The sequence below is a fragment of the Anolis carolinensis genome, chromosome 3 (genome assembly GCF_035594765.1).
Source record: "Anolis carolinensis isolate JA03-04 chromosome 3, rAnoCar3.1.pri, whole genome shotgun sequence".
NCBI classification, from domain to species: domain Eukaryota; kingdom Metazoa; phylum Chordata; class Lepidosauria; order Squamata; family Dactyloidae; genus Anolis; species Anolis carolinensis.
The window spans coordinates 55321496-55338427 of NC_085843.1; the positions used below are offsets into that span (position 1 = coordinate 55321496).

Genomic DNA, 16932 nt, shown 5'->3' on the forward strand with positions numbered 1-16932 from the left:
CAAAAACAAAAACCATTCGCACTTGTCTCAAGCAGACAAGAGTTCTTTCTCCCACCCTGGACATTCCACAGAACTGTTCCAAAATCAGAACTGTAAATAAAGAACAACACTCAGAAAACAGAGGAATTCCAATCCGGGCCAGTGAACAAAAGATTACCCTAGGCAGAAAGCAGCCAGGCTTTGAAGCTGCAAGGCTTTTCAAAGCTAATCAAGGTGATTTATTGCAACATTCCCCCTTGCCTCCAACAGACAAGAGTTCCTTCTCCCACCCTGGACCTTCCACAGATATATAAACCCCCAGTTTCCAACAGACCTCACAACCTCTGAGGATGCCTGCCATAAATGTGGGCGAAACATCAGGGGAGAATGCTTCTGGAACATGGCCATACAGCTCGGAAATCTCACAGCAACCAAATAATAATTCTGTTTCCTTCTTCTTTTTCTCTTACACATCCATGCCGTTTTCTGTCCTCTACTTCCCTCAAAGATCCAAGTAAAAAAAAAAAGTCGTGTTTGAGTTTCCCTTGAGAGTATCTTCACCTGAGGATTGAAAATTCGTAATAGGAAAGGTACTGAAATGAGCGAATGCTTCGGGAACGTGGCCATACAGCCCGGAAAACTCACAGCAACCCAGTGATTCCGGCCATGAAAGCCTTGGACAACATATAAAACAAAGTGAAGTAAAAGTAATGGTCTTAAACACATACACGCGTGCATAGAAATCCAGCTCTCCCTTGCTGGACAGGAAGATAAGCTTGATTAATGATTGAAAGCAAAGGCCCACACTGGAGCTTCCCTCCCTCCCTGTCCCTTTCCCCGCACAGAAAGCAGCCAGAGCGGAACTATATCGGCTCAGTTCGTTCCCTCCTTGGACAGAGAGAAGACCCTAAGGCTTCCTTCCCAAAGTGTGGCCAAAGTGGAGGAAAGCAGCCAAAGGAGACAGAGAGAGAGAGAGAGACAGAGAGAGAGAGAGAGAGAAGCCGCCAAAGCAGGAGGAGGGGGAGGAAGGCGGAGCTTCCCGGCGACGAGGAGATTGAGAGAGAGGGAGAGGGAGGTTGCGCGCTCCCTTTGCAAGCAGTTGCCGCTTTTGGACGGAGAATGAAGCCCGGGCGGAGGCGCCGGAGAGGCAGGCAGGAGCGGCCAGGTAGGTGAGAGGGAAGGCGCGGGCCGTGAGGCAACACACTGAGCTTGTAAAGGGCGAGGAAGCTCCCTCCTTTGCCGCGCCCGTTCTTCTTTTGATTTTCCCCAGGAAAAAGGGGAGACCCGGGGCTGGGTTGGAATAGACTCCATCCAACTCAGCTGCTCCTTGCAGAGGGCGAAAGGGGAGGAGGAGGCAAACAATAGCGGGCTGCTCCCTTCCCCTTCTTGCAGACTGGGCGCCTTCTCCCTGGCTTTGCTCCCACTTCTGCTTCCTCATCGAAGCAACCGCCAGGTTTTTGTCTTCTTTCCCCGCTTTCCTAGTTGTGCTTTCCTTTCCACCGCTTGCAAGTCTTTCTTGTCTCGCCCTGAAAGTCTCCAAGGACCGGATTGTTACTAGTCTCCCCCTTAAAACGACTTCTGTGTCCCAAAGCATTGAATGAAAAGCATCCTCAGCAAAAAAAAAAAAAATAAAGCAATGCCTTTTGTTCCCTCTCCTCTCAAGTTTGGATGCTTTTTTAAAAAAAATCTTCTGCGCCAAATCTTCTTCCCAAGATCTCTTGATCTAAAAGATGGGTTGTTTTGCTGTGAGTTTTCCGGGCTGTATGGCATTGGTATCGGCTATGTTCCAGAAGCATTCTCTCCTGACGTTTTGCCCACATCTATGGCAGGCATCCTTAGAGATTGTGAGGTTTGTTGGAAACTAGTCAAGTGGGGTTTATGTATCTGGAAGGTCCAGGGTGGGAGAAGGAACTCTTGTCTGTTGGAGGCAAGGGGGAATGTTGCAATAAATCACCTTGATTAGCTTTGAAAAGCCTTGCAGCTTCAAAGCCTGGCTGCTTTCTGCCTAGGGTAATCTTTTGTTGGGAGGTGTTCACTGGCCCGGATTGGAATTCCTCTGTTTTGTTCTTTATTTACAGTTCTGATTTTAGAGTTTTTTTAGTAATACTGGTAGCCAGATTTTGTTCACTTTCATGATTTCCTCCTTTCTGTTGAAATTGAAATTGTGGATTTCCATGGCTTCTCTGTGTAGTCTGTTATGCTGGTTATTAGAGTGGTCCAGCATTTCCGTGTTCTCCAATAATATGCTGTGTCCAGTTTGATTTGAGTTTCAACAGAAAATGGACAAAATCTGGCAACCAGTATTTAAAAGCCTCTAAAATCAGGACAATAAATAAAGAACAACACTCTGAAAACTAGAATTCCGAACAAGAAATAATCAGATCTAGTTAACACCTCCCAACAAAAGATTCCCCCAGGCAGAAATCATCCAGGCTTTGAAACTGTAAGGCTTTTCAGTGCTAATCAAGGTGATTAATTGCAGCATTCACCCTTGCCTCCAGAGACACGAGTCTGTGGACCTTCCACAGATATATAAATCTCACTTGTTTCGTTTCCAACAAACCTCTGAGGATGCCTGCCATAGATATGGGTGAAACGCCAGGAGAGAATGCTTCTGCAACATGGCCAGACAGCCCGGAAAACTCACAGCAACCCAGTGATTCCAGCCATGAACACTTTTGGCAACATGATGTGCTGTTTTCTCCCCCTTTTTCCCGGTGTGCAAAGACTGGTGCCATCTTTGCACCCGTCTTTCTGCACTTTCTCCAGGAATTGGACCTTCCTCACTCAGTCTCTGCACTGCCACTGCTTTCAATGTCCCACTTCTGTATATCTTAACCTGCAGTGGGAAGAGCGCTCACATAGCAGTAATTAATTGTGTTTCTCCACTTCTTAAATGTGTATATCCTCCTTCGCTTTTCCTCTTTCTTGGTGGGAAGCAGACCTGACCCCACATTTTCCGCCTGGACTCCTCCAGGCTTCCCAGCCTCTCTGATCTATAGGATCAGCTGTTTTGTCAATTTCCCCGTGCAATAGACCAATGCCATTTGATTACAATATATTATTTCCTAGAAACTCTCCAGGGACTAGACTGCCACCAGCCTAGACTGCCACTGCTCTCAATGTCCTACTTCTGTATTTTGTATCCCAGAGTGGGGAGAGCACTCATAGTAAGAACAATGAATTTGGTTCCCCACTTTGGAAGTTTATACTTCCTGGGTTGCTGTGAGTTTTCCGGGCTTTATGGCCATATTCCAGAAGCATTCTTTCCTAAGGTTTCACCCACATCTATGGCAGGCATCCCTAGAGGTTATCAGGTCTGTTGGGAATTAGGCAAGTGGGGTTTATGTATCTGTGGAAGGTCCAGGGTGGGAGAAGGAACTCTTGTCTGTTTGAAGCAGGTGTGAAAGGCACTGCAGACTTTTAATTCAACCAGAGAAGTCAGCCATAGCAGAGCACTTGATGAACCAACCTGGACACAGCAGAAATGCTAGACCACTCTAACAACCACTATGTCAGACTACACAGAGAAGCCACAGAAATCCACAAGCATGTGGACAATTTCAACAGAAAGGAGGAAACCATGAAAATGAACCAAATCTGGCTACCAGTATGAAAAAAACTCTAAAATCAGCACAGTAAATAAAAAACAACACTCATAAGGCAGGGGAATTCCAGACAGGAAACAGTCCCCCTTACACCTCCCAACAGAGGATTCCCCCCAGGTAGTAAGCAGCCAAACCTTGAAGCTGAAAGCTATTCAGTGCTAATCAAGGTGGCCAGTTGCAACATTCACACCTGCCTCAAATAGACAAGAGTTCTTTCTCCCACCCTGAACATTCCACAGATAGAAAAACTCCGCTTGTCTAGTTTCCAACAGACCTTACAATCTCTGAGGATGCCTGCCATAGATTTGGGCAAAATGTCTTGAGAGAATGCTTCTGGAACATGGTCATACAGCCCAGAAAACTCATAGCAATCCAGTGATTCCAGCCATGAAAGCCTGTGACAACATATTTATACTCTCACTATCTTTTAGGGAGAGGCAGACTTGACCTTGCTTCTGCTCCACTGTCTTTGCCAGATCAGGGCTTCCCAATCATGGCTTGTTTTCCCCTTTCCAGTGTGCCAGAGACCGGTGCCATCTTCACACCCATTGGCTTTCTTTCTTTCTCTCTCTCTTTCCTGAAAAGCCTCCAGGGACCAGAGTGGATTCAGTCCATGGACTGCCACTGCTTTAAATGTCCCTCTTCTGTTCTATTTGACATTTAGCTGTCTCAAATTGGGGAAGATCACTCACACAACAAGGAATTTTGTTCCCCGCTTCTTAGGTGTTTGTGTTTTCTCTCTTAGAGAGAGAGGTAATCCTGACTCCACCTCTGGCTCACCATCTCCTCCAGATCAGGGCTTCCCAACCTCTTGGATCTAGAGGACTGGCTGTCATCCCCCGCTTTCCAGTGTTCCAGAGACTGGTGCCATCTTTGTTCCCGTTGGCTACAGTTTTTTCCTGGAAACTCTCCAAGGACAGGACTGGCATAAATCCCTGGACTGCTTTAAGTGCCGCCCCCTTTTTTCTGTATTTCATGTCTTGCTTTTCTAGAGCGGGGAAGAGCATTGACACCAATAACAATGCATTTTGTTCCCCGCTTAAGTTTGTATATCCTCTCTCTCTTCTCTTAAGGAGAGGCAGACCAGAGCCCCCTTCTGATTCATTTCTACTGCAGAATAGGTCTTGATATAGTGGAGTGGCAGGTTTTTCCCCCCTCTCCCTTTCCAATGTGCCAGAGACCGGTGTCATCTTTGTGCCCATTGGCTACAATTCTGTCTTTCCTGGAAACTCTGCAGGGACCAGACTGGCATTAGTCTCTGGATCACCACAGCTTTAAATGTCTCACTTCTTCTGTTTTTTTTTTTTGTGTTTGGCTGTCCCAGAATGGGGAAAACTGTTCACACCCATAACAATGAATTTTGTTCCCAACCTCAGAAGTTTTCATGTCCTTTCTCTCGTTCTTTTAGGGAGAGGCAGACCTGATTTGTAAGCACCTGAGCATGGAGCCCTGGCTGAACAGAACCAGCTGCTGAAGGGGCCCCCCAGTTTGGCTTGCATATTTGTCCCCCATCCTTGCGTGAAGATAATAGAGGAAACAGACCTGCCCCTCCAGAGCCCTATCTGTAGTTGCTTCAGGCTAGGAGTGATCTCAGAGTTCTGCTTTGCCAGAAAATCATACAAAGCTGATTTGTCCAGGAAAGGCTATGATCCTCTGGACTTAAAATTTTTTCAAGGAAGGCTTTTCTTTCCCCAGAGTAGCATATGAACAGTCTTGGACCCAACTTTATCAAGGTTATTTTTTTCCAAATCTTGAAGTGATTGTATGAGATCGAGCCAACGAACGGATTTCCCTGCACCTTTTTACTGCCTAGGAGGGTTGATCAAGAAAGAGTCTTTACATTCCCGACTGTGCTGTAGAAGCCAGAGTACCGAGGAATCAAAGTAGATGCTGCTGAACATGATGTGTCGGGCTTTGGAAAGGCAACGGTGTCAGTTTGGAAGAATCATTTAACATCTGAGGGGCACTTTCATGCCTGTCCTTCACAACAACTACAACTGTTCTTATTTTTTGGTTATTTTCCAGCACTTTTCCCCTTGAGTTTTTACTCCTATCAAAATATTCTTTTCTGGAAATATAAAACCCATGGCTGTTTGACAGCTGAAGATAAAAGAAGAAGCAAGAGAGAAAGTGGGAAAGAGTGATGTCCTTTTATCTTCCTTATTTTACAAAAATGAGGTGCCTTTTGCTGGAGCTGACATCTCTTCTACTACTGGGTAAGAGCTGCCTATCTCTATCAACAATCCCTTGCTAGTTTTAACTTATCATTAGTATCCCCCTCCCTTTCCCCCAGCAGACTTCTAGCTGGTATATAATAATGTGAGGCCTCTATCAATGCTGAGATTGGAGGAAGGAAGAAAAGAAAGCAACGTGATTTTTGTCATTAACCAATTTAATTATATTATAGATGTTGCCTCAGGCAATGTCCTATCAGTCATCCTGAGCAGACTTGTGAAGCTGGGCTCGGGGTATTGAAGAGAACATCTATGACTTGTTTTTTTATATCTCAAATATAATTGTGTCTGGCTGTGAATCTAGCTTTGAGAAACTGTGTGTGTGTGCACGCCTTCAGGTTGCCTGTCGACTTTTGGTGCCCTCATGAGCATTTTGAGGTTTTCTTAACCTCCCGCTGAAATATAGCCTGCAGCAACTGGCATTCATCGGGGGTTTCCCATTTAAGTACTTACCGTAGCTGTCCCTGCTTAGCTTCCAAGATCATATGGGATCTGGTATCTTTAGGGTATTTTACACAACAACAAAGATGCCTATGAAATTCGTGGGGTCACCATAAGTTGACAAGTGACTCGAAGGCACCTATACACATGCAATGACTAATGGCATCAAATTACTGTGAAAATACTGTGACAAGTCTAGGACAATCAGACTTAAATCCAGTCAGCAAGAAAAAAATTACAGGAAGCACGATCCATTATGCATAGTGAAGTTTACTTCCAGGTAAGTATGTATAAGATTAAAGTCTAAGTCTTTAAAGCACGATAATCTTTGGGGAATATTTTGGACACGCTTGGTACAGTATTCTTCACTGCTTGTCGTCAAGTGATTTGTAGTGTTGCTTGCCTATGTTTTAAGCAGCTGTTGTTCATATCCCTAAAGTGACTATCAGTGGATATTGTTAAAACTCAGTGTATGCAGTTCTGTGGAATGTATTGGGATTTTCCTGGATGCTACAGAGTGTAATTGTCCTTATACATGCTTAATCGGGATGGAATACAAGGCAGCAAAATCATTGCATGTGCCTCTGGTAGGATTCACATGGTTAGCCTGAAAATTATATGACTGCCTTGTTGAATAAAATGGATGTTTCAGGAAATACAGCATAACATATGGATGGGTGGGGAGGGGATCATGAGATATTTTCTTCTGTCGGGAACCTAAAATGGAAACTAATAACTTAAAAAAACCCTTCTGTGTACTTAGGGAAGAAAGAGACTGACAGCTGGCACTTTTATCATTGTAGGATTTATCTAATTTTAGCTCCAACTAGAATGAATCCAGTGAAATAAATGCTACTCATTTTAGTGTTGACTAACAAGCCCCATTCATTTCAATGGGTTTATACTTCATGGGATTAAAATTGGATTTAGCCCATTGGCTTTAAGAACGCCTTGCAGTCTGCTGTTTGTGTGCTCTTAGCTAGTAAATGTCATCCACAAAGCTACCCTCAAGCCAGCCTTAAAACATGTTGACACACACAGGTAGATCAATTGTGTTATGAAAAAGTAAGAATCTGTGCTTTGTTTGCAATACTGTTTAAATAAATGATTTTCTTGGAAAAGGTACTTTGTTTGATTCATAGCACTCATGACTTTATTTTCTAAAAGGAAGATCTTTTTTAAAAAGCAAACAAACATTAAAATTCACTATATTCCAGCACTTGGTGCATTTGCTTGGAAGGAAGTCCCACTGACTGTAGTGGGACTTGCTCGCATGTAAGTATGTATAGTATTGGAGCCTCAGGCATAATCTTTCAAACAAATCTATTGTATTCTGGTAGCTGACATGGATGAACTGGAATTGCTTATTCAGTCAGCACAACAAGCTTGAGCACTAAATCCTCTCGGCTTAAGGTCAATATTATTGTAAGTAACGTACAGTATTCCTAATATGGTGCGAACGCTTCCCAATTCTTCCCCTTAATGCCCATACCACAGGACAACGGTAGAGGGCTCTGTGTAACCAGAGGTGCTCCTTCTGTTTTGCTAATGGTAGTAAGGATCTGACAATTTTTAAAAAATATATAAACATTAACTTCAATCTCCTGGCAAGATGTCAATTTTCTAACTGTCTTTTCTCTGACTGATTCTGCAAACGCCATCCCCTCCTGCACAGATTCTTAGTCTTTAATCTGACGTCGAACTGTGTAGTTGTATCAAGTGCTTTTGTTTTAATGTCAGATTATCCTCCTCAGCCAAAACAATGAATGCACTGGTGATCTGTGTAGGATAGATTTGAGGGTTTGCTTGTTTTTTCTCCTTCTCAAAGTTGCTTGTTTTTTCCAGCCACTTTGGCAAAGCATGCAAAGCTGATGTTGCACCTCAGAGGCAGATCTAACAATGCCTTGAAGGTTTTGTTATGTTGGAGGCCTCAGGCTACTTGAATGTTGCTCTGGGTAGTAGTTCTCCCGGCTAAACTGGCTTTGTTTAACCAGAGAGAGTAAGGTGAGGTCAAAAGCTTTCTCATGTTCTGTAAGCTGAATTTTCTGAGTGAATGGTTTGGAAAGTCCATTTTATTCAAGGTGCTCATGATACAACATACAAACCAAGGGCAAGTAACTTTAGGTCCAATTAGAATTTGCATTTTGTTACCGTTTCATAAACATGTTAGAATCGCAGAAGTGGGAATTCTGCAAGCAACAGAGAATGAAAAGCAACTTTACTGTAATCATGAGAGAAAAGGGGGAGTGAAGAACCCACAGAGCGGTGGATTGAAAAGTCTCATCTGGCGTGTGGGTGTCATACGGAGGGTACTGCTGCGTTTCTTTCCCTGGCACAGCAGTGCTCCATTTCCAAGGCTTTAAGCAAGTGGTACTTCATCATGCTGAGTATATAATAAGGCAAAATAGGGTAAAGTGTTGTAAATAACCCTTGCGCAGTAATGAGACTGCTAATGCCTCTGTCAGGCGCTGCTAGGCCTATGTACTTCTAAGATTTACTTGCTTCCTTCAAAGATGCAAAGTCTGATACTAATATCTGTAGCATAATATATAGGAAACAAAGAACAATAGGCTTAGGGAAAAGTTATGGAACTCATTTCCCCCTGGCTGGTTTATGAATAGTTTTCCTATTTCTTTTATAATAGCTTAGGCTCCCACCAGTGACTGAACACTGAAGGATTATAAATTGTATTATAAGCTAAAGAGATTCTTTCAAAATCTATGTTATGTCACTTCTTTTTTCATCTCTTATTCCCCTGCATCTTAAAAGATTGACTTGCTTTTGAAATCTTTGGATAGGCATAGATTGGGGGGCTCCTTTGTTGTCTCTGGATAGATATTGTGGCCCTTGGGAAGCTGCTGGATTTAGAATTCAGGGGCCACCATTTTCACAATTTCACCTGTGGATCTTGTGCATCTGGAACCCTTCCAGGATTTTAATCCTAAAGCTTCCACCAGAACCAGCATAGCAAGTGGTGGTGGACTGTGGGAGTTGTAGGGGAAACTGTTTGTTTGAATTGCTGTAGCTTACTAAAGTAGATGGAAAAGTGAAACACTCATTATTATTATATTTATTTATATCCCACTTTATCTCCCCAAAGGGGACTCAAAGTGGCTTGACATTAAGTTGTGTGTGGAATCAGTTTCTCCTGCTTCCTTTGTTTCTTTCGTTACTTCGGGAGCACGAAACAGGAACCCCCCCTTCCACGAGAGCAAGTGGGAGCTGATCCCGGCTCCAAGGCTTCTTTTCGACAGCACAGTTTAATCTTTTTTATTAATCCCCCTGCCAAAAAAAGTAAACCCCCATTCCCTGAAAACTACTCTCCTCTTCCAAGAGGTTATCACTCTTCCTTATATGAAAGTGGGAATCGTCCTTAAAATGCCTTAGAATGGAAAGCGTACATGACTGGCCGGTGTAGTGTAGCCCAGGAGAGAAAGCATGGGCTCCTGCCAATTCCGCCTGCAGCTGAGCGACTCCTCTAGAGTAAGAATTTCTTACTCTAGAGGAGGTGCTTGACTGCAGCCACTGGCAGGTGCCCTCGCTTTCTGGGCTTGCACACCACACTTGCACTCCCTTTCTGTGTGTAGCATGGAGGCCCAGAAAGCACGCACTCCTGCCAGTGCCTGCAGCCAAGCGCCTCCTCTAGAGTAGAAAGAAACAGCAGGTAAGAAAAAGCCTTAAAGCGTGCAGGAAGGGGAGCATGGGAAGCCCCCCCCCCCAATAATGGGCCAATAGAAAACAGATCTTTCGGCACCCCAGAGTGAAAACAGATATCTGCCCTTCTGATTTCAGGAGGCTACCAGAGAACAGATCAGATCCCCCACTGAAAGTGAGGATATGAAGCAGGTCAAGGTTTATCCTGAATGCACAACCCTACTTGACATAAAAGCATTAATATACAATTTAAAATATACTAATATACAAACATTAAAACAGAATTAAACACAAATTAATAGACAAGGTCTGAAAATCTTTTCCATAGCAGCTTATCTATACCAGTTGTTCCATCTCTTAATCATTTTTCTAACTCCACTTTAAATGTTTCTTTAAATTTTGGCAAATAGAAAGCAGAGGGGGTGTGATTAAGTTACCATCACAGTACAAAAGGAAAGCCAATGTGGTATAATGGTGTGAGTAACTCTGGAGATCAGGTTTCAAATCTTTGTTCAGCCATGGAAACCCACTTGGTGACATTGGGAAGTCACATTATGTCAGTGTCAGAGGACAGCAAAGACAAACCTCCTCTAAATAAATCTTGACATGAAAACCCTGTTCTGTTATTGTCTCTGTAAGTCAGAAACTTATTTTAGAATGTAAATAGAAGCTAAATAATAGTTTTTACCATTTTTGTGAAAATTGCACTAACAAAGTTTTCTTGCTGATTTGGCTGCTGTTGCCAAAACAGTTTAGTATTGAGATAAAAAAATTCTTAACTCAGTTCCACATTTTTTTTCATTACAGAAACCATAGCTTGAGCTGTACTTTGAATTGAGTGCCTTGTTTCAGAAAAGTGGAGTTTCATCTTGCTTAAAGGAGATGTGGCAAATATTCTGATTGTGGAAGCTAAATGGGATTAAGCCTGGTTATTACTTGGATGACAGACCACTAAGGCCCCTTCTACACTGCCATATAATCCAGATTATCAAAGCAAATAATCTGGATTTTATATGGCAGTGTAGAAGAGGCCTAAGAAATACCAGGTTCTGTAGACTATATTTCAGAGGAAGGAACTGGCGATTTGATTGTTGGGATTGCCATAAAACAACAGAGAACTTGAAGTTTAGAAACAGCGCTAGTCTGCTTAAAACATCCAACTCTATCTCTCCATCTAATTCCAAAGAAACTGTTTTGGGACGACATGAGCGTGTTGTCTCAATACTGAACTTGATGAACAAAACAAAAAATTAATCCAGACAAACATGAGTATTCTTGATCAAACTAAGCATAGATAAGGAAATGGGGATTCAGCCTGTGCTGAATGGCATTACTACTGAAATCTCAGGTCCATAGCATGGCTGTATTCCAAGACTCAACCCTCAGCCTGAAAGCCAGGTCTTACTCATAGCCAGGAGTGCATTTGCACAGTTAACACTATGGTGCCAGCTGCACTCTGTTCAGGAGTTATCAGATCTTATGGCTTGAGTACTTCCCATTTGGATTACAGTAATGGATTGTAAGTGGGCTGCTTTAGGAAAATGTTCAAAGACATCAGTGGATTCAAAACACTACAGTCAGACTGTCGACTAGGACTGATTGGAGAGAACATATCACTCAGTTGTTTCAGCAGCTTTACTTGCTACCAATTCAAAGTGCTGGTTGTGACTCATAAAGCCATACATGGCTTGGTTCCCAATGAACTGGAAACCTCTGTCTTCCCATATTAATCTGCCCAAATTCTGAGATTGTTGTGGGAAGACATTCTGTTGGTTTGACCATCATCACAGGCACTTTTGGTAGAAACACTTTGAATTGTCTTGGTGGCTGTTTCTAAACTGTGGGAGTCTCTTCAGGGGAAGTCAAGATAGCTCATTCTCTCCCTGAGCTAATAGGCAAAGGCCTTTGCATTTAAACATGTTTTGAGACATTAATTGGATAGTGATATAATGGTTTCTTTCTTACATGTGGTATGTGCTGTATTTGTTTTTTCTGTCTTATTTTTAATGGTTTTATGCTTTTAAGCTGTTTTGAACCCTCTGCTCTTTTAACTCTATAGTACTATATTTATTTTTTAATTTTACTGTTATGATTTATTTTAGCTGTACAGTGTTTAATTTATGCCGTAAGTCCTGCACATGGAGAGGGAGGGGACAGTAAAATAAACAATGATAGAGCAATAGAAAGTATTCTGAAAGACACTTTGCTCTCCATGAGATAAAGTAGTTATTAGGTTCTTTCCCTATTATTTTGAGAGATAACCACATGGATTAATTATGGAGATTTCAATCCATACATTCTAATTGCTGCTATTTGAAAACCTCGTCATTTGGAGCAAAAGTGCTATGCAGAAGCGGTTGGACATTAGTTTAGAAAATGTATTCTTTTCTGTGTCTGATCATTTGGTGAATGATCAATCCTAGGAAGTTTGTCGTGCAGAAGCTTTTCTTTTCACTGCTGTTGCTTGTGTCTGCAAATTGAACCATAGTATCTCTATACAAACAGTTGTGGCTGGGAAGGGAAAACCAGAAGGCTACTCAGCCTAACAGCAAAATGATGAAGCATAACTCATTCTGACATGCTTTCCATGATGCAATGAAAACTCTGAAGTTGCCCAACCTCTATGCTGTAGACTTCCCTCTCCTTTCTTGTGCCAGACGGTCTGCATTTTCTTGGAGGAGGATAGGGTTCCCAGACACCACTGCTTTGTCATGATTGACTTGCCTGCTTGCAATGCATCAAGGGTATATAGGCCCTCAAGCAATTGCCTGACAAGAATTGCAAAAGTTTGACTACCATTTCCTTTTAAATTGCGTAGTACACTATTCTTCGTTAAATTTGTTGGGTGTGTAATGTTTGTCTTGGCATCTGTTCCCCTTGTGTCTCCATACTCCTTGTATACTTGTTGGTTAAGTGCTTTGGTTGTGTCAGGTGTTGACAATCAGATTTTTTGTTGTTGTGTGCCTTAAAGTCATTTTTGACTTGTGGAAACCCTAAGACAAGCTTATCACAGGGGATTTCTTGGCAAGATTTATACATAGGGGTTCTGCTTTTGCCTTCTTTTAAGACAGAGACTTGGTCATCATCACCAGGAGTTTCCATGGTTGATTGAGGATTTGAATCTTGGTCTCCCACTCAAACTATTACACCACAGTAGTGTTCACTATCAGAGATAGGAGAGCAGAATAGATTTTTTCCAGAAAATCTGACATTATAGTTGTTCAGGAGGAGAATAGATATCCATGGATCTTCTTTGTAATGCTGCTAACCGTGCCTGTTCTTACTTTTGGCAAACAGCATGCTTTCATCAATACAATAATAAGGGCATTTCAGATCTATAAGGAGGATTTGTAAAGAGTCTGTGGAACAGATTTTTCTGCCTGCTACTCATACAAGTTCCCTGTTATATAACCCAGTAACCTTACTTCTAAAGGAGGTCTGGTGTCTTGTCCCTCTAATTGCTCTCCCTCCCCATGTATATGAAATCACATTTATGGGGTGGATTACAATAAGATGCTGAGTATCAACGGCACATGTCCTAAAGCTTTATTATTCAGCGTATTATAGCCCTGTTGTCCCAGATCTTACTTAGAATCTGGACATGAGTGGATGGTGGTTGCAACAAACTGAGCTTAACTGCATCAACGTAAACAGAAACTAATTTTCTTCACCAAGTTTTCCCCCCATCATCTTGTCTGAGTAAGAAACCTGGAGAAGTCAAAATTTTGCCATTTGAGGCATTGCTGAACTGTATATTTGGAAGGGGGGGTTCTCTTCATGAGAGATAGCATGGTTTAGTAGTTGGAGTGTTAGACTAGAACTCTGTGAGACTGGGGGTTTAATCTCTGCTTAGCCATGCAACCGTTTTAGGTGACCTTGGTCAAGTCACGTTCTCTCAGGAAAAGGCAATGACAACACCCACTGAAATAAATCCTCTTAAGTCCCCTCCCTCCCAAATAAACTCATTTTAGGATCACTATAAATTTGAAGGCACATACACACATAATCTGGCATGAATGCCTTCATTGCATTGTAAGAAACTAATTCAGACACCCAAAATAATCGGTCCAAGGTAATATGGATGGTATATCTTGTGATCGAGAATAAAATCTTCAATCCTTCACATCTTTAGCTGGGACTAAGCACTGTTGAACTCAGTTGGACTTACTTTTGCATGGATTTGCACTGTTGGACATCAGAGAGGTAGCTCTGAGAGTTTGAAGTGAATCTTAAGCCAATGGCTATGAAAAGAGACTGGGTGACTTTGGGCAAGACACACTTTTTCAGCCTCAGAGGAAAGCAATGGCAACCCCCTTCTGAACAAATCTGTCAAGATAACCCTATGATAGGTTCTCCTCAGGGTTGCTATAAATTAGAAATGACTTGAAGGCATACAAGGACAACTGGTGCTCTTTCTCGTGTGAGAGACAGAAAGTGGTGTTAGCAAAGTAATCGAGAAATGGAACAACAGGTAAAGCTAGGCTGCTATGGAAAAGATTTGCAGACCTTGTCTATTAATGAGGAGAGTGCAGTGTAAAAGATTAAAGTACACATATCTATCTCAAACCTGATATTGTTATCTGGTGCCATTAATTCAACTATACAGCTGAGGCACTACCAATTCCACAGCTGTTGGCAAATTGCTTGCAGCTGCATCAAAGATAACAGGCTTTTGTATAGGTTTGTTCACACTTGTGGCTTTTGTGTTAACAAGCCTTTACCTTGCTTTTGTATGCATCTGTTCTTGTGCACAGCAGGGGCATAAAATCAGTTAAACGCTTAGTAATGTATAATATCTCTGCACAAAGGGAAAAACTGTGGGAGGGTTTCTGAGGACTACTGTACTTCACACTGAAAAGAAGTAGTTTCTCTCCTGAGCTTGGTGCAACACAGGTAAATGTAAGCGTAGCCTAATGTCTATTTTCCTTTTTATTTGGGAAAAAAGGTAACTCACACTTTCAACTATCTTGAAACAGGAAAATATTTAGCTTCCATCGTGAACAACATACATTCAGTGAGACAGCATATGTTTGGGAAGTTTTTCTACTGAACATGTATAAATAGGAATTTTTGTCTTGGGGCTCTGGTGGGTCAAGAGGCAATAAACACTTCGAATAAATAATATTTTCCCCAGTTAAACATTAGAATTGCCCTGATCTTACATAGATGGATTTTTAATGTGTCGGATATAGTAATGTTACAGGGAAGGGTGAATGGTTTGACACACCTGTTGGTGAGACCATCACTTTAGATTATCAGGTAGGAAATCTGCCTGCTATAGATAACAATTTAAGTTTGGATGGTGCTAGGATACTAACAGGCTGTGAACTGTTATGATGATTTAGTCCTTTTTGTTGTGCTCTTTTTCTGCATAAGGATGCTGTCTTGTAGTAGAGCACTGTGTGGGTAGAGAAGGATCATAATTCTGTTCATTCCTGCAGATCTTCCTCCTGTTCCCCCCTACTGTCATGATTTCACTGTGTTTCTACTCCCACCTCCAACTTGTTTATATCCTACACAGTCATACACAATATTAATGCAAGCCCATGCCCAGTAGTTTTGGTGGAAGAAGGTATCCAGTAGTCTGCAGTTCCAAGGAGCTGTACATTTCCCAAATGATTCAATTCCCTGTCTGGGCCAGATGGCTTATGCTAAGATGTGATACTCTATACCTCAAACGTACCTAACAGATGTTCCTCAATCTGACATTGGAAATCTCCAAGGAACAAGATGTCCTATTGCAGTATTTCAAAACAGATTGGGTTTATGTAGTCTGCAGTTCACGCTTCAGATGTAGCTTGTGGATTCCTCCTCCCCTTTCTCCCTTTTAAATGCCCAAAGAGACAGCTGAAGACCTCTGTTTTCTCTTATTTTCAACTGAATGCAAGGAAGAGCTATTCAGCACTATTTACATTATTAATTGTCTTGGGGTGGAGTATGGGTAGATTGAGAGCTCATGGTTCTTAACCCTTTCAGTCAGTTAATCCTTCCATTAAATTCAAAAGCATGGCAAAATTAAAACAGAAAGGGAGTCCTGAGTAAATGTTTCACCTTTCTTTTTAAAAGGCCTTTGTTTATCACACATGGCTCACCATCTCTGAAAACAGGGTTTTACGTAGATGTCATAACTAGGAGACATAGATAGATTTTTTCCTTCCATAAGTTGTCCTATCCTATTTATTTATCTAATGCCATAAAATCAGTTACCTCTCCACGAAAGATGAAGGGTGGGGTAGGGTTACAGATTTTGAGTTCAGCTCTGTCACATGTGCTTAAAATTCATTTAGCTTCTTGATTTATTAGGCCAGGTTTACAAAGAGTTGTCCTAGAATTGGGTGCTGTGAAGACATTGTATGCATGTCTATACATGCCTTCAAGTCACCTGTCAGGTTATGGTGACTCCATGGATTTCATACCGTTTCTTAGGCAAGGAATATTTAGAGATGTTTTTCCATTTATAGAAGATGTCAAAGAGAAACTGCTGAACTGAATATAAATATTATGTTTATATTCAAAGTGAAAAAGTATTCTCTGGATGCCCACTAAAGGTACTTCGAGGAGAGAAAAAGATAAATCCACACACTACCAAGATATTTTTTTTAATGAAGTCCTTATAATTAGGGAGTTTGATGCTGGTATGATGTCTTGACATTTACACTACATTGCTGGATTGTCTTTTCTTCAGTTTTGAAATTGCTTTTATCACCCTGTTGACATTATATGGATATGCTCACCCCCAAAGTATTACTAAAAAATACAGAATACTGGAACGTCAGAGCTGGTGGAATCTAAGGATTATATTCTAATGAGGTGGCATCTCGCCTAACACCTTCCTTGCTTTGTGCTTAGGAATAAGAAATCTCCTTACCAATAAGAAGTAAATCCATTCATTCTGATCTGCATGAGGAAAGTGATATTGAGAATGAAGATGTGGTAAACCGACATGTTCAAAAGAGAGGGAGGAGAGAGAAATTATAGGTAGACAGTTGGTTTCACAAAGCCTTCCCAGCTGACAA

At 41.8% G+C, this 16932-nt stretch overlaps 1 protein-coding gene across 3 annotated transcripts in view; it reads left to right on the forward strand.

Annotated features, from left to right (window-relative positions):
* Positions 1-853: 853 nt before the first annotated feature.
* The window catches only part of igsf3 (immunoglobulin superfamily member 3), a 132956-nt gene continuing 116877 nt past the window's right edge, over positions 854-16932 (forward strand). The window contains exons 1-2 of one of the 3 annotated variants that reach the window (XM_062974952.1): positions 854-1144; positions 4996-5803. In XM_062974952.1, coding sequence (XP_062831022.1) covers positions 5731-5803 — 73 coding nt within the window. In that variant the 5' untranslated portion in view covers positions 854-1144; positions 4996-5730. The remainder of the gene's footprint in view (positions 1145-4995; positions 5804-16932) is intronic. The other 2 variants (XM_062974950.1, XM_062974951.1) reach the window with 2 other exon arrangements.